This window comes from Cherax quadricarinatus, chromosome 1 (genome assembly GCF_038502225.1).
Source record: "Cherax quadricarinatus isolate ZL_2023a chromosome 1, ASM3850222v1, whole genome shotgun sequence".
In the NCBI taxonomy this organism is placed as follows: domain Eukaryota; kingdom Metazoa; phylum Arthropoda; class Malacostraca; order Decapoda; family Parastacidae; genus Cherax; species Cherax quadricarinatus.
The window spans coordinates 94909258-94934831 of NC_091292.1; the positions used below are offsets into that span (position 1 = coordinate 94909258).

The following is a 25574-nucleotide window of genomic DNA, read 5'->3' on the forward strand; positions in this document are numbered from 1 at the left end:
AATCTAGCTTTCAAGGTGTGGCCAGGTATAGGTTCCTGCACCAACACCTTGTCTCCTGGATGGAAGGAGCGGAATTGTGCACTTTTGTCATACCTCTGTTTCATCTTACTTTGAGCTATCTTTAGGTTAGCCGTGGCTAACTCACGTGCCACCTGCAACCTTGAAGACGGGTTGTAGAGTGCTGAGCTTACGTCTTCTCCCATCCATCCTTCTTTGAGCACCCGAAGAGGACCTCGTACATTGTGCCCAAAGATCAGCTCAAACGGACTATACCCTGTAGACTCTTGCACCGTCTCTCGTACTGAGAATAGCAACAACGGTAGAGATTCATCCCAATCTGTCGGAAAGTGCATGCAAAAACTTCTCATCATTGTTTTTAATGTTTGGTGGAATCTTTCCAAGGCGCCTTGGGACTGAGGGTGATAGGCAGTGGATAAGTTGTGAATTATCCCTAACCTAGTTAATACTTCCCTAAATGCTTTGGCAGTGAAGTTAGTACCTTGATCACTTTGTATAGTTTTAGGAATGCCAAAACAAGAAATGAATTTTGTTAAAGCTTTGAGAATAGCTTTAGTATTGATACTACGCATTGGGATCGCTTCAGGATATCTGGTTACTTTATCCATAATTGTAAATAAATACTGATTTCCAGACTTTGACTTAGGTAGTGGACCTACACAATCTATAATTAAATCTGCAAAAGGTTCTCCATCAGCAGGTATGGGTTGGAGAGGTGCAGGTTTAATAGAATGTCCAGGTTTTCCAACTTGCTGACATTCTCGGCAACACCTAATATGATTCTTCACATCTTTCTTTAATGTTGGCCAATAAAATTCTTTTGTGATTCTATACAAGGTTTTTGTAATTCCTAAGTGACCTCCTGATGACGTATTATGAGCTATATTTAATATCTGAGGTCTATACTTGGTTGGAACCACTAACCTGTCGTATAATTGCCGGCCCTCTGTCTCCTTACCAGTCTCAGTGCATACCAAATAATCATTTTTAACTTCATACTTGACTGGATGACCCAAAGAGGATTTACCCATGGCTGCCTCAAAAGTGAATTTTAACGAAGGGTCCTTACGTTGTTCCTCCCGGAAGGACAGTCCCTCGGGCATGGAAACAGAGACATCTGGGAATCCTGCAACCTGGGAATAGGAAGGCTTGATCGGGGTCTGTTCACTTGATTTACGAGACTCCGGCCGGTGTGTCTCATAAAACAACGTGGCTATTCCGAGATCGGAGTCGTCCAAGGATAGGTCAACATTCTCCCCAGACAACCCTTGGGATGTTGCCCGAGTTATGGCCAACACTGGAGAAGCATTAATCATTATAGGTTCAGTACACGAAGTAACAGTAGTAATGTTATTACCCAGTAATAACATGGCATTTTTCATGGGAAATCCTTTTGAGATACCTACAGTCAAGTACCCAGTGTAATATTTGCACTGTACATAAATTTTATGCAAAGGAACTGAATATATAGCTCCTCCGTAAGCTTCCAATAAAACTGAGGAATTCAAGGAAGTATTCTCTGAAAGGGGTAATATTCCTTCTCTGACAAGTGAGCAATATGCTCCAGTATCTCTAAAGGTATTTACTTTAGTTGGTTCTGAGTTTTCCTGAAGGGAAATAAGACTTTCGCAATAATAAGGGGCCATACCTTTTTCTACTTCTCTAGGGGACATGTTACTAGGGATATTAGAGATTTTCCCGATGGGTTGAGGTTTTTGGGGGCAGTTGGAACTGATATGACCTACTTTATTACACCTGAAGCAGACGACAGGCTTGCCCTTTACTCCCTGATGACGTTGCAAGTGGTGTCGTTCTGGCTGGTGCCTCTCTGGATATTGTTGTCGAGATGCTCCATAAGTAGTTTGCCTCTCCGCAGGGGGACCATATGTTGAGAAGCGTGGCTCACCAGGTGACTTGGTTGGATGTCGTAGACGCTCTCCCTCCGGCTGGCACTTCATTCTCCAATGTTGTCGATCTCTGCTCACGCCAGACTGTTGAAAAGAGAGACGGGACCGCTCGGACAAGGAGCGGTTCGTTTCGAAGGTATCAGCCAACCTGGCCGCCTCCAATGCAGTGGTTAAGTCACGATCCTGCAGAAAGACACGAACCTCTGGTCCCACAGACTCCAGCAGGTTATCAATCAGAATAAGCTGCACCAGCTCCTCAAAGTTAGAGACACCACTCGCTTTATACCAGCTGGTAAAAGCTTTGGTTTGCTGTCTCACAAAGTCCACCAGGGATTGACCAAGCTGCCGCCTGTTCAATTTGAAGGTCTTACGATATTTAGCTGGGATACATGTATATGCTCCCAACACTGTGGTCTTCACTACTTGATAATCAGAGAATTCAGCGTCAGTTAATACCGACGTAAATTCCTGTGCCTTACCCAATAATGCTGTATGAACCAACGCTGCCCAGTGCTGTTCCGGCCACCTCAAGGCTCGAGCCTGATTTTCGAAGCTTTCGAAAAATTGCTCTGGTTCGGCCTCATTGAAGCGGGGAACAAGCTGTACTGCTTTTTGTAAACTGAAATCGTTTACAGAATGCGAAAACTGCCTCCTTTCTCTTTCCCTATCAAATTCTTCCCTTGCGAATGCTCTCTGTTCCCTAGTTTGCTCAAGATTGATTTTTGCCAGCTCAAGTGCCAACGACGCTGATTCACCCTGAGACAACCCAGCTGCACTATACTGACCATTTTGCTCCGTAGGTATATCATCTTCCTCCTGCGAGAACATAGTAGTTTTTTCCCTAGCTCCCGTAAAGGGAGGAGTTTGATGTGCCATCTCTTCTTCAATAAGTATGTCAGCAATAAGTGAACGCAGTTGCGCAGCTGTGAGAGTGCGTTTATAGGGAATGCCAATGGAACGAGCAATTTGCCAACAACGCTGTAGGGACAATTTAGGTAGGTTATGCAAAGTATATGCCGACACCAGGCGTCTGACTCGTCTAGGTGGCATAAGTTATTCGCTATGCACAGTACGAATACCCCAACGTAACACGTTAATTTGCAGAACACGCTTAGCTATGCACAGTACGATTGCAGAATACGCATACAAGCAAAGCCGACTGCACACAAGATTGACCGTAGCGAAGCGAGCACACTGAACAAGCTAGTAGCGAGCTGTTGAACGATCACACAATAGCAAGGCTGATCATAAGCAACTGACACGCAAAATTTGTAAAGCGAAGCGAAACAGCAAGCTACACAATGTTCCTGCTACAAGCTTCACCCTAAGCTCAACCGTTTCTCTAAGTCCAGCTCTCGGACAGGCTACCCATATTACAACCTAGGATTTCAAATGGCCTGTTATCCCAGGTGTAATGGGAGCAAATAAACACAGTAGAAAAAGTTTAGACTTATATTATCCTTCACCAATTATAACAGCAATATGTACACTATGTACAGTGATAAATATAGTGCACTCCACGGTAAGCAAGGCAGAAATAGAAGCCACAAGATAGCAGACCGTGCTTCAACCAGCTCTAGAGTGGGAATGACAAGGGCAGACAGGAGAGCGGTATCCACATAACCTCTGCGATTGTCAATCCCACCTTCTTATTGGCTAGAACCTGGTCACTAGTTGAACGATGGGGCCCCATCATCAACTCTTAGCAACCTGGTTCGCTGGTTGGGGGAGATAGCCTGTAAATGAGGGTGTGTCCATGCGCCGAATAAAGGTTACGTACTCTTTGCATGCCACATTAAGCTAGGCAAGGTAAAGCTAGGTTTGTTACTTTAGGTAAAGTTTGGTAGATTATGTGCCCACAGCAACATAACCTAACCTCTTAAAATTTAATTTCTTTCTAGTATATTATATTCATCTTAAATATAAGGATATTAGTTATGCTCTCTAGTAGATGTAATATTCTACTTGTTCTACTTATGTAAACTGTAACTTCCACGAATGTGGACGGGCCCTGACAAATGGAAGACAGACCATAACACCCTGAACTCTCATTTTGTGAAAGAGCTGGAAATTGTTTAATAAATTAATCTAACATTGTACTGCGTGTCCGCAGCTCACTTGCAACCCAGTTTATTATTATTAAATTCATGGGGAAGCACTGAATCAAGAATGTTATACAGAACCTGGAGATTCGGAGGTAACCAGCCGATTCAAGGAGAGGAGCTGTGGCTCCAGTTTCCTAGATCAAGAGTCCTTACGGTCGCCCGTGTCCTGGTGGCAAAAGCTTTTGCTTCACACCCCGATGATCCGGGTTCGATTCCCGGCGAGGGTTCAAACATTGGGTGTGTTTCCTTACATTAGTTGTCCCTGTTCACCCATCAGTAAACGGTACCTGGGTGTTAGTTGACTGGTGTGGGTCACATCCTGGGACAAAATTGACCTAATTTGCCCGAAATGTTCTGCATAACAAGCGGCTTTGCATATAGCAGTATATCACTGATGTCAGCTAGGACTGTATACCTTGTACATGCACTTACAGAAATAAAGATATTCTATTATTATTATTATTATTACCAGAATCACCGCACTTCCCGTCAGGCGACGCAGTGCATGATAATACGTTCTCTTGAAAAGAACTGGCTAAGTAAGTAAGTAAGTAAGTTTATTCAGGTATACACAAATACAGTTACATAGACTTATCATACATAGCAGCATATGTGTAGAGAACCTGGGATAACCCAAAAAAGTCAGACAGAGTGACTTATTTCCACTGGGGTCCTTTTACCTTATTATTGAACATTAAAATGGTATAAAATACCGACAGGTTGTTAGGTAAGACACATATGCAACAGTTAGGTATCTTTATTATGAAACGTTTCGCCTACACAGTAGGCTTCTTCAGTCAAGTACAGAAAAGTTGATAGAAGCAGAAGATACTTGAAGACGATGTAATCAGTCCATCACCCTTAAAGTTTTGAGGTGGTCAGTCCCTCAGTCTGGAGAAGAGCATTGTTCCATAGTATGAAACAATATGGAACAATGCTCTTCTCCAGACTGAGGGACTGACCACCTCAAAACTTTAAGGGTGATGGACTGATTACATCGTCTTCAAGTATCTTCTGCTTCTATCAACTTTTCTGTACTTGACTGAAGAAGCCTACTGTGTAGGCGAAACGTTTCATAATAAAGATACCTAACTGTTGCATATGTGTCTTACCTTATTATTATAATATAAAGGTTATAATATTTTCTTATTATTCTACAATGAAGATAACATCTTATTATCATACTAAAAAGACTATCTACTACACCAAGGTCATTAAGACTATCTACAATACGAGGGTCATTACTAGGAATAAGGTAAAATTTACACGTATGTTAGCTAAAAAATAGAAAATCATTCCCCTCCCTTTCTGTAGCTACATTCATCAGACACCTTTTGGCACTCTTCTTGAACTGGTTCATGCTATGACTGGCTTTGACATGTGCGGGCAGTCTGTTCCATTCCTTTATTGCTGTACAATAAAAGGTGTTTGAAGCCTGGCCACTGACTGTGGGTACTACAAAGTTGTGCTCTCTCCCCCTAGTACTATGATTGCTTTGGTTCCCAACCTCGACAAAATTGACAGCAAGATATTCTGGACATTGTTTGTGAGCAATTTTATAAACATGATTTAGCTTCAGTTGTTTTACTCTGTCTTCAACATTCAGCATATCCAACTGCTGTAATTCATCCTGGCCTACATGTTCTCTTGGTCCCAGCCCCAGGATGAATCTTACGATTTTGTTCTGGGTGATTTGCAGTCTATCTTTCAGTTTTTTTGTCAAGGCAGAGTACCAAGAAGAGCATGCGTAATCCATATGGCATTGTATAAGGGCTAGACATAGGGTCCTGCGAGCCTCAGTAGGTAGACACTGTGCTTGTCTATACAGGAACTTCAGTCTGGCATTCGCTTTCTTTACTACACTGTTCCCTGTCAATTCTCCTGACATGCATGGGTCAAAAGGGATTCCCAAATATTTTACTGATGAAACCAAAGTGATGGGCTCCCATTAAAATTATTTACATTTGAAGTCGTTTTAACCAATAAAATTTCATTGTCAATAGTGTTTTATAGTAACGCAATGATATATGAAGCAAGTTAATAAACTCTTACAAATGCAAGTCATTATAGTCATAAGTTCTTGACGTAATTATAATCCCCTGGGACTAACTGGAGCCTCAAATACACGTGCCAGACGTACGATCCGTTTCTGATCAAGTAATTCCAAGAATTTTTCTGTTTTTATCTCGTCATTTGGGATATAAAAAATATACACCTGAACTGTGGTCGAGACGGTTTAAAACCTGTCATAGCAACTAATCAAGGGAGAAAAGATTTCGAATAAAATACTGATCCAAAGTGCTCTGGTATTCTTAAAATGCTGCCAGCGTTGTCTGGTGATTTGAAGAGTGAAGTTATTTTAGCAGGCAGATGCATGAGTAGTGTGTGCGTGTGTGTGTGTACTCACCTAATTGTGGTTGCAGGGGTCGAGACTCAGCTCCTGGCCCCGCCTCTTCACTGATCGCTATTAGGTCCTCTCCCTCTCTGCTTCCTGAGCTTTGTCATACCTCTTCTTAAAACTATGTATGGTTCCTGCCTCCACTACTTCACTTCCTAGGCTATTCCACTTCCTGACGACTCTATGACTGAATACTTCCTAACGTCCCTGTGACTCGTCTGAGTCTTCAGCTTCCAGTTGTGACCCCTTGTTTCTGTGTCCCCTCTCTGGAACATCCTTTCTCTGTCCACCTTGTCTATTCCCCGCAGTATCTTGTATGTCGTTATCATGTCTCCCCTGACCCTTCTGTCCTCCAGTGTCGTCAGTCCGATTTCCCTCAACCTTTCCTCGTACGACATTCCCCTGAGCTCTGGGACTAGCCTTGTTGCAAACCTTTGTACTTTCTCTAACTTCTTGACGTGCTTGACCAGGTGTGGGTTCCAGACTGGTGCTGCATACTCCAGTATGGGCCTAACATACACAGTGTACAGTGTCTTGAACGATTCCTTATTAAGGTATCGGAACGCTCTTCTCAGGTTTGCCAGGCGCCCGTATGCTGCAGCAGTTATTTGGTTGATGTGTGCCTCCGGTGACATGCTCGGTGTTATGGTCACCCCAAGGTCTTTCTCCCTGAGTGAGGTCTGTAGTCTTTGTCCACCTAGCCTATACTCTGTCTGCGGTCTTCTTTGCCCCTCCCCAATCTTCATGACTTTGCATTTGGCAGGATTTAATTCGAGGAGCCAGTTTCTGGACCACATGTCCAGCCTGTCCAGGTCTCTTTGCAGTCCTGCCTCATCCTCATCCGATTTAATTCTTCTCATCAACTTCACATCAGCAAATAGGGACACTTCAGAGTCTATTCCTTCCATCTTGTCGTTCGCATATATCAAAAATAGCACTGGTCCTAGAACTGACCCCTGTGGGACCCCGTTCGTCACAGGCGCCCACTGTGATACCTCTTCACGTACCATGACTCGTTGCTGCCTCCCTGTCAGGTATTCTCTGATCCAGTGCAGTGCCCTCCCTGTTGTGTGTGTGTGTGTGTGTGTGTGTGTTGCAACCCCTGAATGGGTTACAATGATTATTATGTATATATATAATGTATATTACCTTTTCATTTAATTTTATATTGCTTATATTTGCGATAATAGCTAAATCGTAAATGTATGACTTTATATTATTATTTGACTGTTATATTGTTATTTGACTTATGTTAAGATGTTACATATTATGTGCTCAGTTCAAGTCTTGATTGTCAAACTACTGTAATTATCGCTTGTCGCTCATTATACTGCCGGCTTCTGAGCTGTGCTGTCCACGGGGCTATCACGTGATCGAGGGGGGGGGTGTCCTCACCTCTCGTGAAGTATTCAGTCTGCTCTAGACTCGCTTGGTGGTTGGACAGATTGCCTGTCTCATTATTCTTGTTAGTTCTGTAGAACTCTGTTCACAGAACATTGTATAGACTTAGTGATTTTCGACGTTGTACTGAGGTTGTGTGTCGCTTAGACACTCTGAACATCTCAGGTCCTTAGCTATAGCTTCTGACCTAATTTTGTACTGGTTTCTGTGTATTGTCACAGTCAGGGTTTTTCCTATGCTGAACTTAGATTCAGTAGTATGGGAGTTTTGTAACTTTTGTGGAGGATCTGCTGATGGTCCCTACTTAGTGTCGTTATATTATCTCCTTGATCCTGATTGTGTTGCAGTCGCTTGTTATATGGCTATTGGGCTTAGCATTCTTTTCATTGTTCAAGCAGACTGTTCTGGTTGCCAGTCGGTCAAGAAGTTAGTTTATTTGAGGACTTTGTCAGTCACTTGTTTAAGTCTAGTCGAGTCGTGAGACATAGTGAACTACTTAGAGCACTTACACGCATACACAAACTTACTTGTACATATTTGTAATATCTTATTAAATGTTAATGTACCAGACGGTACTTAAGAATTATAAATGTGTTATGTGCTTTCAGCACAATAATATTGAACTCGAGAGATTGATATTATTTTCATTACTGTGACTGATTTAATTTACTTTGTTAATATACCTCTAGACAACTTAATGATTAATAAATTTATTAAATTTTAATTTCTCTAGTTAGTAGCCTACCAGTTGTAATCCTAAAGAACTATTGAATTCTAATGAATTCTAATGGATAATTGGACAAGGATACTGACTACTTGTTACGAAAACCCAGTAACAGGCTGGATGCTAGAAGGGCAGTCCTTTCTAGTATTCACTGGAGATCTCTAAGCTTTTAGAATCGCGTTTTTTGTAAGTGTGTGTGTGTGTGTGTGTGTGTGTGTGTGTGTGTGTGTGTGTGTACGTACGTATGTGTGTGTGTACTCACCTAATTGTGGTTGCTGGGGTCGATTCATAACTCCTGGTCCCGCCTCTTCACTGGTCGCTACTAGGTCCACTGTCTCCCTGCTCAATGGACTTTGTCATACCTCTTCTTAAAGCTATACATGGACCCTGCCTCCATTACCTCACTTTCCAGACTGTCCCACTTCCTGGCAACTCTATGACTGAAGAAATACTTCCCGGTGGCCTGGTGGCTAAAGCTCCCGCTTCACACACGGAGGGCCCGGGTTCGATTCCCGGCGGGTGGAAACATTCGACACGTTTCCTTACACCTGTTGTCCTGTTCACCTAGCAGCAAATAGGTACCTGGGTGTTAGTCGACTGGTGTGGGTCGCATCCTGGGGGACAAGATTAAGGACCCCAATGGAAATAAGTTAGACAGTCCTCGATGACGCACTGACTTTCTTGGGTTATCCTGGGTGGCTAACCCTCCGGGGTTAAAAATCCGAACGAAATCTTATCTTATCTTAACATCCCTGTGGCTCATCTGAGTCTTCAACTTCCAGTTGTGACCCCTTGGTGCTTTGTAACATCTCTGTTCACTCTGTTAATTCCTCTCAGTATTTTATGTTATCATGTGCTCCCTATCCCTCCTGTCTTACAGTGTTGTCAGGTTGAGTTCCCTTAACCTCTCCTCCTAGGACAAATCCCTCAGCTCCAGGACTAGTCTTGTTGCAAACATTTACACTTTCTCTTAATTTTTTGACGTGTTTGACCAGGTGTGGGTTCCATACTGGTGCTGCATACTCCAATATGAGCCTGATGTACACTGTGTAGTGTCGTGAATGACTCTTTACTTAGATATCGAAAAGCTATTCTCAGGTTTGCTAGGCGCCTGTATGCTGCAGCAGTTATTTGGTTGAAGTGCACCTCTGATGTGCTCGGTATGATGCTCACCCCAAGATCCTTTTCCTTGAGTGAGTTTTGCAGCCTGTAACCTCTTAGGCTGTACTCCGCCTACAGTCTCCTTTGTCCTTCCCCAATATTCATAACTTTACACTTCCTGGGATTAAACTCCAGAAGCCATTTGTCAGACCAGGCTTGCAGTCTGTCTGGATTCCCTTTAGACTTACCTGATCCTTGTCCGCTTGTATTCTCATTAGTTTCACATCGTCTGCAAACAGGGGCACCTCTGACTCTACCCCTTCCGTCGTGTCATTCACATATACAAAAAACTGCACCGGACCCTGGACTGACCCTTGTGAACCTCACCTGACACATGCACCCACTCTGACACATCGTCTCGGACCGACACACGTTGCTTCCTTCCTGTCAGGTATTCCCTGATCCATTGTAGAGTGTGTGAGAGGGAGAGGGGGAAGGAGAGAGAGAGAGAGAGAGAGAGAGAGAGAGAGAGAGAGAGAGAGAGAGAGAGAGAGAGTGAATGAACATACTTACCTATTTGTGGCTGCAAGGGTTAATCTCATGTCCTGGTACCGAGTCTTAACTTGTCGTTTATTAGTGTGTACGTGCATGTGTGTATCCCCAGGAATTCATGGCATTCCCCCCTAATGCTTCACTGAGTTACACTTAGGCTTTCACTCAGCGGTATTCCGAATAAAAAAACTGACAGTCAATATTACGAAAAAACAGTACCTTGATATTCTAATTTGCACCAAATTTTCTCAAAAAGGCACAAGAGAGCTGAAAAAGTCAAGTTTACGATGACGCAATAGCAAACGCAACTCCATGAATCAATGTTGCGGGGAGTCCGCCTCTTCGTGGGGGGGGGGGGGGGTGCTTGGTGCTGCTGAACGGGCGCTATTATTATTATTATTATAATCAAGGGGGAAGCACTAAACCCGTAGGATTATTCAGTGCCTATGGGGGGATGGAAGGCATTCAGGCTTAATTCAGGGAACTGGAGCACAGATCCAACTGGAGCACAGATCCAATTCCCTAGATCAAGAGCCCCTCACCAGCGTCAAGGAGCCTTCCTTGAGGGGTGAACGGGCGCTAGCCATCCATTACTTGGGTCAAATGCGATTTCATTATCCTTCCCTACGGGTTTAGAGCTTCGCGATGAATATAATGCGACTCGGACAAGGCAACAATAATTTTCATGGTGAAAGCTGAGTGATGTAATCTTTCGTAACGCTCTGTACCATGCTGTGCGTTACCGTCTTCCTTTATCCTCCTTTTCTTCACCCTTTTCTTCCATCCTCTTCTTCATCCTCCACCTCCTCTTCCTCTTCGTACTTGTTTGCCTTTTCCTCTCCATCTTCTTTATCGTCATCTTGTTCCTCTTTATCTTCCTCTTCATTCGCCTCCAAGGTTCGGAGGTTCGAGTCTCCTTCAGCCAGAGATCAGTGTTTATATTGTATATGAGCATGTAGATTTAGTCTGGTATAATTCAGTAAAGGTAGGTATAATGTTTGTCAGGAAACCGGACAAATGTTTCCTGACGCGGTCTTGTCGTATGCTGGAGGTTTTGGTCGTCTGACCGAGGACTTCCGCTGGCATACCGGTCCACCCCTTTGAAAATCACATGGTTATGATTGTTGTTGTTCTTGATTCGCCGGTACTCTCCCGGGCCGGGTCTTTTCCAGATGGTGACCCGGCCTTGGCTCCCTGTCTTGGGAGTGTCTTGAGACCTATGTCTCCCATGGGAGGAGGTACAAGTACCTCCTCAGCTCCGGGACCAACTGTCCCCAGTCCTAGCAACCCCAGTAGACTAACACCCAGGTACCCATTTTACTGATGGGGAACATAGACAACCGGTGTAAGGAAACACGCCCCATGTTTCTACCCGCTCCGTGTGCAGCGAGAGCTTTAGCTACCAGGCCACGGGGCACCGTAAATGGAAATAAAAGTAACTTTGACTTTTTTGGGGTTATCCAAGGTAATTTACACTATGATAATTGTACTTATGTGTACCTGTGCCTTAATAAACATATTTACAAAAAAAATCCTTGTTGCAATCTGATTTATTTCTGTTGTGGTCCTTGTTACCTAGCAGTGTTGTGGACCGCATTCTGAAGAGCCTAAAAAGACCCAATGGAAATAAGCCACATTGCTTGGCCTTCTTTGGTTATATTGGTTCATCAGCTTTCTGGGGTTAATAATCCAAATGACTGTTTAAACATTCTTAGTGCTGGTCATTTATTTTTGTTTGTTTACCCATAACATTGACAAAGAAAACGAACATATGTATACATGATCTATAGAAAACATTAAATTTATACAGTATAACTATTATAGAAAAACAAAGTTTCGGCGTTCCCAGCAAAAGCTATAGTTATGCAAATTTTTGGTACTGTATAGCTTTATTGTATACCAAACCCAGCTTTGTAACCTAATTTAAAGCTTTTGAAATCGGATAATGTTCATAACTTTATTTAATTATTTAACACTAGAAGTGGCGGGGAAGGGAATGAACATGAGGTTTTATCCGGATTAACCCAGGTTGTTAGTAATCCAGGATAACCCAAGAAAGCTTATCAGTGTTGCTTATTTCAGGTGAAGTTCTTTGATGTCCGTGACCTGGCGGCTAAAGCTCTTGCTTCACACGGTGATATCTCGGTTCGATTCCTGGCGAGGGTAGAAACACTGAACGTGTTTCTTTACACCGGTTGTGTATGTTCCCCATCAGTAAAATGGGAACCTGGGTGTTAGTCGACTTGTGTGGGTCGCATCCTGGGACAAAATTGACCTAATTTGCCCGAAATACTCAGCATAACAAGCGGCTTTCTATATAGGACCCCAATGAAAATAACGTCACTCTGACTTTTTTGGGTTACCCTAGATTCTCTATACATATGCTATGTATGACAATTCTATGTAACTGTATTTGTGTATACCTGAATAAACTTACTTATAGTAGTATGTCATTGATGTCAGTTAGGACTGTATACCTTGTACATGTACTTGTAGTAAATAAAGATATTATATTATTATTCACAGAATACGACTCACACTAGTCGTCTAACACCTAGGTACCTACTTCTACTGTTAGGTGAACAAGGATAACGGGTGTAAGTAAATATGACCAACGTTTACATTCGTTCCAGGCTCGAATTTAGTTCCTTCAGTTGCAAGATAAAGACGGCATCCCTTAAGCCCATTAATGAAGCCTTGTTACATGTCACAGTACCGCAGTGATGGGCTGAGTTTTGTCTCAAGTCGGAGGAAACTGGGTAGATTAATGCTGGTCCTGTACAATGTTGGTGTACTGGCCCTGTGAAATGTTGGTTTACTGGCCCTGTACAATGTTGGTGTATTGGCCCTGTGAAATGTTGGTTTACTGGCCCTGTACAATGTTGGTGTACTGGCCCTGGGAAATGTTGGTTTACTGGCCCTGTACAATGTTGGTGTATTGGCCCTGTGAAATGTTAGCGCAATTAGCCCTGTGAAATGCATATGTACTGGCCCTGTGAAATGTTGGTGTATTGGCCCTGTGAAATGTTGGTGCATTGGCCTTGTGATATGTTGATGTATTGCCCTGTGAAAGCATTCTAAAGATCCATAGAAATGAGTCAATGTTGGAATATTTAGCATTAAAATAAGGCATACTGCCTCTCCAAAACACTTCTATTCCAAGACAAATTCAAGATTCAAAAAATGAATACCCATCATTCGAATTTCAAAATTTTTACGAGTGTTATCGAAATTTTACACAATTTATTATAAGTCCACTTCTGTTACCAAACCATTACTGCTCCAGAAATCTACTCACAATCCTCTATCTTTATGCACCAAAACTTGACCTCCAGTCATTACTTTATTACTTAACACACAAAATAATTACAAATTCATTACTTGGAACCCATCCATCATGGCTACACAAATTTATTCTACTCTGAAGGCACCAAACTCGACCTCCAATAAGCCATCTGTAAAGCCAATAACACTTATTTCTTTGCTTATAGGTCTGCGCAAGTTTTGCGGGTATAAGTGTAGCATTGTATGACTCTTTGTTAGTTTAGGAAAACTAGAGAGACCTGGTCCCACCTAAGAGACCTTGGATACACCCGCAGTGTGCCGCTACATTATTCTCTAGGACAGTTACAGTGGTGGGGTGAAGTTGGGGGTTTAGAAGCGGTGGTGGTTTATACATTCAAAGCAAATTGCCTCAGTCCGTCTCGATGGTGAGTTTTTTAGATTAATATTTTTATTATGCACCCCATACCCATCCTGTGGGCGGTAGTCAAAGGATTACAGAGGTACATAATGGGACTGGACCCCAAAGTTTTGATAGCTGGACAAATTACAAAGGTAATGAACTCCAGGTAGATCTGGTCACAATCATGACAAGTTACAAAGGTAATGAATCATCTACATGTCTATACATGGTTACAATCATGAACAAATTACAAAGTAATGAGCCATTCACACCTCCACATCCGGTCACAATTGTAATGAGTTAATGGTACAAATATTAATTGGATCACACACACACACACACACACACACACACACACACACACACACACACACACACACACACACACACACACACACACGATGGTGAAAATCATTACTTCCACGTCTACCGTACCTCAGCGACCTGAGTCATAACCAGGTCTGTTTGCGTACGTAGTAATGTACCCTTGTAATCTTTACCTCGAGCGAGGGAAGATAACATATCATATATACAACTTGATATTAGCAGCTGTTAGTTAATCTATGTTATATTGAATTTTTATCAAGGTTAAGTTGCAAGTTATATTTAGTGCAAAAAGTATGTATTTTAATTCATGTAAATATATCTATCAGTTCTTAAGGTAGACTTGAATATTGTATTTTTAAGAAAATTTGGCTTATTTGCTCCGAATAAAAAATAAAGCACCAACTTCTCTTCAGAATCTCTCAAAAACAGTGCATCATATTCAAACAATAACTGATACCTCTCACTTTACATCAGATTCATTATCTATGAGATCATACCTCTCCGCACAGCACATTCTTGCATCAAAAGTGCTACAACACCTCAACCAAAAAAATCTTTCAACAACTTACCTAACCTATTGCATGCAAGAGTTAGCACCAGCCCCTTAATGCTGTTGAAGGGTTTTTGATCCAAGGAATTTGAGCTATCTTCCCTTTACATCAAACTTGATCACTTCTCTATAACCCCAGGTGAAAAAAAAACCATACCACGGGCGGGAATAGAACCCGCGATCAGAGTCTCAAAACTCCAGACCGTCGCGTTAGCCACTGGACCAGCTAGCCACAATAAGATTCGTCCAACTAGGTATATTTCTACACCATAGGAAGGTTAGCACAGGCACCACTGTGACCACAAATGCATTTGTGGTCACAGTGGTGCCTGTGCTAACTTTCCTATGGTGTAGAAATATACCTAGTTGGACGAATCTTATTGTGGCTAGCTGGTCCAGTGGCTAACGCGACGGTCTGGAGTTTTGAGACTCTCTGATCGTGGGTTCTATACCCACCCGTGGTATGGTTCGTTTGCAATCGTGTCATTACGATTTCGTGAGTCATGTTAACCCCAGGCGTTTAGTGCTTCCCCATGAATATATCAAACAACACCAGTATGTCGCTTCATTGTCCGCCCTCACACACGGCTTCACGAAGCTATGCATGCACACAAAAAAAAAAACTCCTAAACTTATATTGTTCACTTCCGCGTGAGGAACAAACGGATGAGAACTCATAAGGACTTGACGGCGCATATTTAAACATGAGTTGTTATAATCTGTCAAGTATAAATCAGCTGACACGGGTCTTAATGTCTGCCTCCTTAACGTGAAGCAGCTACGCTACCACATTCACTTAACACATTTGACTCCCTCAGTTCGGTACAAACAACACATTCTAATGTACCTCAGGTAGGTATACACAATAGTCTTAATTAGTTGGCTGTACCCTTGCGTATGTAGCATACACAAGGGTACAATTCACCGCAGTTGTTTGAGAGAAAATCAAGGGAACAAATAAAGCAGTAGGGTATCAGTGAGAAGTATCGTTAGTGCTGTCGTCATTTTAGGAAACTGGGAAGATCACGCCGCTGTGCCGCGGCTGACAAGCAACGTGGACCTGACATCGTGGCTCGGCTAACGTGGCCAGAAGACCCTGTATAAAGCACCGGAGTCACTACAAGCATCAACAGTCGCTTCAGAAGCGTAAAACAGTCTACATTCACAGCAGTGCAGCTGCTGTGACCAAGGTCCAGGAGAGCAAGTTCATAGCGCAGTAGAGAAGAGACTTCAGGTATACAGGAGCAACGTCAACATGGGTCTCATCTTAAGCCGTATTCTATATCTCGTCCAGAGCAAGAAACCCTGCAGGATTCTCATGGGTAAACTATATACTACACTATCATTGTGTACCTTCATTATCAAGAGTAAATGATGCAGTTCACACTTCACTATTAATCTTGTTTAGCTTATTACACGTCTCGGGAGTAAACAATGTATTGTTGTACTAGTGTACTTGTACTTCCTCAAACTTAAGATCTTTCACGGCCCCAACTGTATCTTACTGTTTGAATTTTATATATCTACGATAAAATTCTTACTACAGTAAGTTATTACAAATGACAGTAATACGAGGAACTAATACTAGACGAATGCAACTGATATTTAGCAAAATTATATTTTAATAACCAAATTTCACTGTTGTAACTGATCTTCATCAACTTTCAGTAATGTAATACCTCTAAACAAAGATCATTATCATTCTTATATCTGCTGGAAAGTAACAAGTCCGTAGGGGTTATATATACAGCGCCTGGGAAATGGGAGGCAATCAAGTTTGATCCGAGGAAGGGAAGGGTAGCTTCAATTCTTTGGCCTCGAACACTTCACCGGCATCAAGACACTGTGTTTGGTTCTTAAAAATCTACACATATTGAAACACGCATGTGGAGTCTAATACGTTAATAATTTAGTAGTACATGCACTGTTCTATTTACCTTTGTTTTTTCTTCTTGGGAGGTGGTGTGCATATTTTTCCTCTTGTCTTGCCGCTGTTCATAAGTTCCCGAAGGTGGGCCACTCAGGTTAAAAATCGATGGGTCATACTAATAACTGGAATTACAACCTAGCCCTCGGATATGACGATCAACAAACAAATAACCCCGACAGTATAAAGAACAGTCTTCCACACTCATTTTCGGGGATATCTTATGGTCTTGCTAGAATATCCCACCCGCAGTGGCGGGTCTGTTGTTTGAAAGCTTATCAGTTGTTCATTTGGTCATCAAGGCTGCAATACTCCTGTGACCATCGGGAATACTTTAGTCCCAAACATAGGGATTAAATTTTAGTACATGCTTATAGGAATAAATACCCTGTCGGATGCATGGGACTGGGTTACACTGTGACTGGGTATTACCTGGAGTTTACCTGGAGAGAGTTCCGGGGGTCAACGCCCCCGCGGCCCGGTCTGTGACCAGGCCTCTTGGTGGATCAGAGCCTGATCAACCAGGCTGTTATTGCTGGCTGCACGCAATCCAACGTACGAGCCACAGCCCGGCTGATCAGGAACCGACTTTAGGTGCTTGTCCAGTGCCAGCTTGAAGACTGCCAGGGGTCTGTTTGTAATCCCCCTTATGTATGCTGGGAGGCAGTTGAACAGTCTCGGGCCCCTGACACTTATTGTATGGTCTCTTAACGTGCTAGTGACACCCCTGCTTTTCATTGGGGGGATGTTGCATCGTCTGCCAAGTCTTTTGCTTTCGTAGTGAGTGATTTTCGTGTGCAAGTTCGGTACTAGTCCCTCTAGGATTTTCCAGGTGTATATAATCATGTATCTCTCCCGCCTGCGTTCCAGGGAATACAGGTTCAGGAACCTCAAGCGCTCCCAGTAATTGCGGTGTTTTATCTCCGTTATGCGCGCCGTGAAGGTTCTCTGTACATTTTCTAGGTCAGCAATTTCACCTGCCTTGAAAGGTGCTGTTAGTGTGCAGCAATATTCCAGCCTAGATAGAACAAGTGACCTGAAGAGTGTCATCATGGGCTTGGCATCCCTAGTTTTGAAGGTTCTCATTATCCATCCTGTCATTTTTCTAGCAGATGCGATTGATACAATGTTATGGTCCTTGAAGGTGAGATCCTCCGACATGATCACTCCCAGGTCTTTGACGTTGGTGTTTCGCTCTATTTTGTGGCCAGAATTTGTTTTGTACTCTGATGAAGATTTAATTTCCTCGTGTTTACCATATCTGAGTAATTGAAATTTCTCATCGTTGAACTTCATATTGTTTTCTGCAGCCCACTGAAAGATTTGGTTGTTGTCCGCCTGGATGTCCGCCTGGGTAACGCTAACTGACAAAGTGGATGCCACCAGGAACACCATGACTGGTTGACATCGTGACAGTGCAACAATGATTTGTTAGACACCATAACTGGGTAATACCTCAACTGGGCAACACACTGACTGGGTGACATTGTAGGCTGCAACGTGACGGGGTAACACTGGACTACACGGTAACGGGGCAACACTGAGCTACACCGTGACTGAGTGACACTGGGCTACGCCATGACTGACGAACACAGTGACTACGAACTTTACAATCGATTTATACATACCCGTTACTACAACAAAGGATAAGCGTATGACAACAGTATGTGCATCACTCTGGTTAAGGCCAGTAAACAGACGAGTGACAACGTAGAAACTCGTTCCTGGCCAGGTAGAAGAAATACATGAAGCCAACACAATTAAAGAAACTGAAAAAAATGATGCATTGTTCGACCAAGTTTGTTTCCGTAACAAGTTAGACATATGCTTGTGCAAGTGCAAGTAATGCTGATAATATGAAATACAACAATCTGAAGTAAAAAAGTCAATTCAAGTTGAACCTTCACTGGGTAAATACACCGAGAGGTGTATTTCTCTCAGATTATATATGAAAAGTTTACTGAGTTTCTATTTTAGGGCTTAAAATATTGTCTAGTGGTGAAAAAAAGGTTACGTGAAGCCTTAATGGTCTTGGTGTAGTGGATAGACTTTAAACTCCATTAACCAACCAAATCTACATTAAACGTTATTTGGTTGGTTAATTATACTCCAGAAGGTTTGCGTGTAATATACACAGTTTAATTTAATCCATATTTTAGGCATTAAAGTATTCTTGACTGCTGATGTATATGTCAACAAGATACAGTGAGGTAAGATAAGATTTCGTTCGGATTTTTAATCCCGGAGGGCTAGCCACCCTGGATAACCCAAAAAAGTCAGTGCGTCATCGAGGACTGTCTAACTTATTTCCATTGGGGTCCTTAATCTTGTCCCTCAGGATGCGACCCACACCAGTCGACTAACACCTAGGTACCTATTTGCTGCTAGGTGAGCAGGACAAGTGTAAGAAAACGCGTCGAAATGTTTCCACCCCGCCGAGATTCGAACCCGGGCCCTCCGTGTGGGAAGCGACAGCTTTAACCACCCAGCTTTCGGTCACCAGGGATCTTGTCAATCCATACAAATATAAATAGTCTCGGAAGGACAAAAATAAATAATATATCTATTTCTACAAGTACATGTACAAGGTATACGAATCTATACAGGCCCGGTGGCCTGGTAGCTAAAGCTCCCGCTTCACACACGGAGGGCCCGGGTTCGATTCCCGGTAGGTGGAGACATTTCGACACGTTTCCTTACACCTGTTGTCCTGTTCACCTAGCAGCAAATAGGTACCTAGGTGTTAGTCGACTGCTGTGGGTCGCATCCTGGGGGACAAGATTGAGGACCCCAATGGAAATAAGTCCTCGATGATGCACTGACTTTCTTGGGTTGTCCTGGGTGGCTAACTCTCCGGGGTTAAAAATCCGAACAAAATCTAATCTAGCAGACATCAATGACATACTGTACTACAAAGCCGCTTGTTATGCTGAGCATGTCAGGCAAATTAGGTCAGTTTTGTCCCAGGATGCGACCCACGCCAGTCGACTAACACCTAGGTACCCATTTTATACTGATGGGTGAAGATTGACAGTATGTGTCTTATGGAAAAACGTCTGTAATGTTTTTCAGCCGTATCGGGGATCCGAACTCCGAACATACTATACCAATAAAGGGGTAACCCCAAACAGTTGTCAACTAGTAAGTGTATCTCATGACTTTATTCAAAAAGAACTAAGCAGGTTAAACCCAACTAAGAGCACAGGCCCTGATAACATCCCGTCTAAGTTCCTAAAAGATGGTGCTTCTGAACTGTCAATCCCTATTGCTCACATAATAAATCTATCAATCACCACTAATACAGTACCGGAGGGGTTCAAGGAGGCCAGAGTCACTCCTATCTTCAAGAAAAATAGTAGGTCTGATGTAAGCAACTATAGGCCTGTTAGTATACTCAGTATAATATCTAAAATTCTAGAGAGGGCGGTGTATTCTCAAGTAGTTAAGTACCTTAATGACAACAACATTCTCCATAGCTATCAATCGGGCTTTAGAAGATCCTACTCAACCGACACCTCCCTTATTAATCTGATGGATTACCTGAGAACTGAAATGTCAAAGGGGAACCTCATAGGCATGGTAACCTTAGACCTGCAAAAGGCCTTCGATACTGTCAACCACAATATATTATGTAATAAACTTCAAGCTATTGGTATAGGTTCTGTAGACTGGTTTAAGTCCTACCTTAGCAACAGGAGACAAATAGTCAAAATCAACAAAACAGAATCAGAACCCCTGCCGATAACATGTGGAGTTCCCCAAGGTAGTATTCTGGGTCCCTTATTATTCTTATGTTATGTCAATGATATGCCTATCAGTGTCAAGTGCAAACTCCTACTGTATGCAGATGACAGTGCTCTGTTAGTGTCAGGTAAAGACCCACAAGATATTGCTAATGTTTTAACACTGGAACTGGAGTCCTGCAGCAAATGGTTAGTAGACAACAAACTATCATTACACCTAGGGAAAACTGAAGCCATTCTCTTTGGCACGAAACATAAACTGAGAAGGGTAAATAATTTTAATGTTCAATGTAATGGGGAGCCCATCACTTTGGTTTCATCAGTAAAATATTTGGGAATCCCCTTTGACCCATGCATGTCAGGAGAATTGATAGGGAACAGTGTAGTAAAGAAAGCGAATGCCAAACTGAAGTTCCTGTATAGACAAGCACAGTGTCTACCTACTGAGGCTCGCAGGACCCTATGTCTAGCCCTTATACAATGCCATATGGATTACGCTTGCTCTTCTTGGTACTCTGCCTTGACAAAAAAACTGAAAGATAGACTGCAAATCACCCAGAACAAAATCGTAAGATTCATCCTGGGGCTGGGACCAAGAGAACATGTAGGCCAGGAAGAATTACAGCAGTTGGATATGCTGAATGTTGAAGACAGAGTAAAACAACTGAAGCTAAATCATGTTTATAAAATTGCTCACAAACAATGTCCAGAATATCTTGCTGTCAATTTTGTCAAGGTTGGGAACCAAAGCAATCATAGTACTAGGGGGAGAGAGCACAACTTTGTAGTACCCACAGTCAGTGGCCAGGCTTCAAACACCTTTTATTGTACAGCAATAAAGGAATGGAACAGACTACCCGCACATGTCAAAGCCAGTCATAGCATGAACCAGTTCAAGAAGAGTGCCAAAAGGTGTCTGATGAATGTAGCTACAGAAAGGGAAGGGAATGATTTTCTATTTTTTAGCTAACATACGTGTAAATTTTACCTTATTCCTTGTAATGACCCTCGTATTGTAGATAGTCTTAATGACCTTGGTGTAGCAGATAGTCTTTTTAGTATGATAATAAGATGTTATCTTCATTGTAGAATAATAAGAAAATATTATAACCTTTATACTATAATAATAAGGTAAAAGGACCCCAATGGAAATAAGTCACTCTGTCTGACTTTTTCGGGTTATCCTAGGTTCTCTACACATATGCTGCTATGTATGATAATTCTATGTAACTGTATTTGTGTATACCTGAATAAACTTACTTACTTACTTACTTACTAACTCGGGACATCAGTGTCTGAGCGAGTGCGCTAGCGATCGAACTAGCGCACATTGTCTTATTCACTGACCGATGCTGGTAAAGTGCAGCTTTAATGATCGTCATGCAGTCGACAGGCTTCAAACCTAACTCCTGTTTAATCTGATAAGTTTATAAACATAAATATTTAATTTCGTGGCCTATCTTCATTATCTTGCGGCAGCTTGCACTCTAGTGAGGCAATGAAATTCTTGTAATGAATGTATTTCACCACTGATATAGGAAATTCATCCCACTCATCATGGAACGCATAAAATGAAATGGACGGAAACTGTTTTAAAGCGAAATATATGCATGAATGTAGTTTACTTATAACATTTAGTTATCTTAGCATAGTTTGTTGTTAAGGATGAAAGAGAACGATCAAGTATTGATTCCATTTTCTATGGATAGTTGGACTGGACGGTGCAGGGAAGACTACTATACTCTACAAGCTGAAACTTGGTGAAGTCGTCTCAACCATTCCAACTATTGGTAAGTATTTTTCAAGCAGTTCCTGAATATGCTGATAAAAGACACATGCACAACTCTAAACATTTAATGAATTGTGCCACCCAGGATAACCCAAGAAAGTCAGTGCGTCATCGAGGACTGTCTACCTTATTTCCATTGGGGTCCTCAATCTTGTTCCCCAGGGTGCGACCCACACCAGTCGACTAACACCCAGGTACCTATTTGCTGCTAGGTGAACAGGACAACAGGTGTAAAGAAACGTGTCGAAATGTTTCCACCCGCCGGGAATCGAACCCGGGACCTCCCTGTGTGAAGCGGGAGCTTCAGCCACCAGGCCACGGTGGTAGCACCCGCGGCTCTCATTTGATGGATCTGGGTTCTATCCCAGCACAAGTGGAATTAAGATGAAATAAGGAAACGTGTCGAAATGTTTCCACCCGCCGGGAATCGGGAATCGAACCTGGGCCCTCCGTGTGTGAAGCAGGAGCTTCACATTTCGTCTGACTTTTTTTTGGGGTTATCCTAGGTAATCTACACGTGTTATTACGTATAATAATAATAATAATAATAATAATAATAATAATAATAATAATAATAATAATAATAATAATAGTAATAATAATAATAATAATTAATAATAATAATATGATAATTGTAGTCACCTAAATTTTTGCAATTGCACTTACGTGTACCTGTTCATAAATAAGCTTACTAAACACCTGCTGCCACTGTTCACCTCATAGTAAGTAGGTACCAGGGTGTTAACCGGCTGCTGCGGGAAAAAGGATTCAAGGACCTTAATGAATTAAGCCATAGTGACTATCAGGTTATCCTGGGTTACTAACCCTCCAGCTTAATAATACAAATAGTATCTTTCTTATTATTTAAAGGTTTTAAGGATTAAGGTCCCGGCTAAGCTAAAATCTCAAATTGCAGGACATTTTCGTTAGGAAAATATACAAATTATTTTTACAAACAACATTATAAATTCGTACAATGGCTCTAGGGGAATATAAATGTTTTATTCATACAATTTTAATTAGGTAGATTTAACCTGGGATAACCCAATAGTATAGATAAAATGCAGTCTTTAATTATCCTTGTGCTGTCCATTGGCTCTAACCCTAACCAACCTTTCATTATTATTTCCATGAATATCGCTAAACTCATAAAGGTCAGAGTGCACCATGGTCTGGGAGTGGCCTTTAGGGGCTATCCCCCCCCCCCAAGTTATAGCTTCTACATCCAGATAACCTCAACATTTCTCACGATAACTTCTTGCAGGTTTTAACGTAGAGACGGTTGATTACAAGAACATCAGCTTCACTGTGTGGGACGTGGGAGGCCAAGAGAGACTGAGGCCACTGTGGAGGCACTACTTCCAGAACACCTCAGCCATTATCTACGTCGTTGACAGTAACGATCCCCAGCGACTGGCGGAGTCACGCGAGGAGCTAGACATTATTGTAAGTCAAATCTAAGAACTAGTGTCTTTAGTAAGACATGTCTAAAAGCTAATGTCTGGGAGCTAGTGACCTTGATAAGAAAACATAAGATCATGTCTTCGATAAGTCTAGAAGCTAGAGTCGTTGGTAAGACAAGATCAGGAGTTCGTGTCTTTGGTAAGACAAGTCTAGGAGCAAATGTTTTTAATAAGACAAGTCTAGGAGCTGTCTTTGGTAAGACAAGATTAGGAGTTAAGAGTCCTTGGTAAGACAGGTCCGGGAGCTAGTTCTTCATAAAGTAAACTGAAAAGTCTTCCTGCCTAAAATTCGGATGAACAATAACTATTAAGTTCAATATTATTTTATTAGAGTGAGCCAAGTTCGTGCTTCGAGGTGAAGATATATTTTAATGTTCTGTGGATTATCTTTTTAATGTTGATAATAAACAGTCAACTTATATACTGTTATCATTATTGTTATTCATTCGTAGCCTCTTAATGGATTACCTCATAGTTTTGTTCGTATTCAACACCGCAATCAGAATTAAGGAACCATAAAGTCAACATATTTGATAGATCATATTCCTCAGACCTCAGTTCAGTAATAAACAGTGTCACTGTGAGAACAAGCTGCTAACTTTAGCCTCTCTCTTTCTTGCAGCTCAAGAATGAGGAGGTGTGTGAGTGTCCGCTGCTGGTGCTGGCTAACAAGCAGGACCTGCCCCACGCCGCTACTGTCGACGCTATTACTCACTCGCTCAACCTCCGTAACCTTACTCGACCCTGGTTCGTGCAGCCCACCTGCGCCGTCAACTCCTCGGGAGTGTACGAGGCACTTGACTGGCTGGCCACTCAACTCTCCTAGGGATAAGATATCAATCAACTCTCCTAGTGATGACAAAGTGTCAATTAACTCTCCTAGAGTTGATGCTTTCTTAATATCATCCTTTCAATTATCAACTTACTCTTACAGTAACCATGCTGTGTTGGATAACTGAAAAAGTGGTAACACCTTTTGTCTTGACTCTCTCAACAAAGTTTTATATCATGATATTTATTTATCTTAAGAGTGGAGGGGCAAACCAGCGGACGGCTTCTCCCTCTCCTGACAAAAGGCTTCACCGAGAGAGTCAACTAAATATCCACGGGACCACAAATTTTAACATTTCTTCCGAAGCAAAATAATACCACCATGTCTGTAAACCAAATACATAATTTCAACTGGTAAACGGAGAGAAAATTCAAGAAAAGGTTAGGTTAGGTAAGGTTCGTCAGGAAACAGGACAAGTGTTTCCTGACACGGGTCTTAGGCAGATAATGACTCGCCGTTGGAGCTTTTGGTCATCTGCCCGAGGGCTTCCGCTGGCTTACCGGTCCTTTCCCCCCCCCCTTTAAAAATTATGGTCATAGTTATAACCATTTTTGTAAGTCCAAGAAAAAATCCAACAAAGATTAAATCCAGCTAAAACTGTTTAGTTTCGGTTACGATATTTTTTATGTTGGATTCTTTCCGTGGATTTTTTTGTAGGAAATTTTATCCCCCCCCCCCCTACGGATTTTTCAGTCTTTTTTTTTTTGTATTTTCCTAAGATTCACTGACACAATTCTTACAACAGTTTCATAAAAAAGATATTATTGGTATTACTGTGTAAGAGAGAGTTAAATCCCTTCAGGGTTGAGCGCTGGACAATTATCAAGTCACAATAAGTTCTGTGGCCAACAAGTAGCAAATTGTGATTTATACAATGTTCAAGTTAGTTACGGATCAACGAGTGTTGTTGAGTAGGCTTTACATTTTTCTTATACTTGAAAATGTTTGTGATAAATAGGTTGTAACATTGTATATCTCACTAGTATAATAAAAACAAATAATTGTATTATTGGTAGTTTAATAAAAAGGAGTTTTCTTGATATACCCCGTGT

The 25574-nt window shown here is 42.0% G+C and overlaps 2 protein-coding genes across 5 annotated transcripts in view; one reads left to right on the forward strand and one right to left on the reverse strand.

Annotated features, from left to right (window-relative positions):
- The window catches only part of LOC128689855 (uncharacterized), a 483205-nt gene that overhangs the window by 453742 nt on the left and 3889 nt on the right, over positions 1–25574 (reverse strand). The window contains exon 1 of one of the 4 annotated variants that reach the window (XM_070084540.1): positions 16706–17775. The exons of the other annotated variants lie outside the window; for them this stretch is intronic. The gene's annotated coding sequence lies outside the window, so the exon portion shown is untranslated. Of the gene's footprint in view, positions 1–16705; positions 17776–25574 lie in introns of those variants that run through there. 4 annotated transcript variants of the gene reach the window in all.
- On the forward strand, positions 15822–25527 carry LOC128690231 (uncharacterized). The gene is made up of 4 exons (XM_053778805.2): positions 15822–16090; positions 22148–22228; positions 23492–23673; positions 24313–25527. Exons 1-4 carry the CDS (start codon positions 16024–16026, stop codon positions 24514–24516), a joined length of 534 nt encoding a protein of 177 aa, XP_053634780.1. The 5' UTR covers positions 15822–16023; the 3' UTR covers positions 24517–25527.

Excerpts from the sequence above, each read along its gene's own strand:
- LOC128690231 (XM_053778805.2), top strand. The coding sequence starts at position 16,024 with ATGGGTCTCATCTTAAGCCGTATTCTATATCTCGTCCAGAGCAAGAAA. Across the intron at positions 16,091-22,147 it reads ACCCTGCAGGATTCTCATGG|TTGGACTGGACGGTGCAGGG; the intron begins GTAAACTATATA and ends TTCTATGGATAG. Across the intron at positions 23,674-24,312 it reads GCGAGGAGCTAGACATTATT|CTCAAGAATGAGGAGGTGTG; the intron begins GTAAGTCAAATC and ends TCTTTCTTGCAG.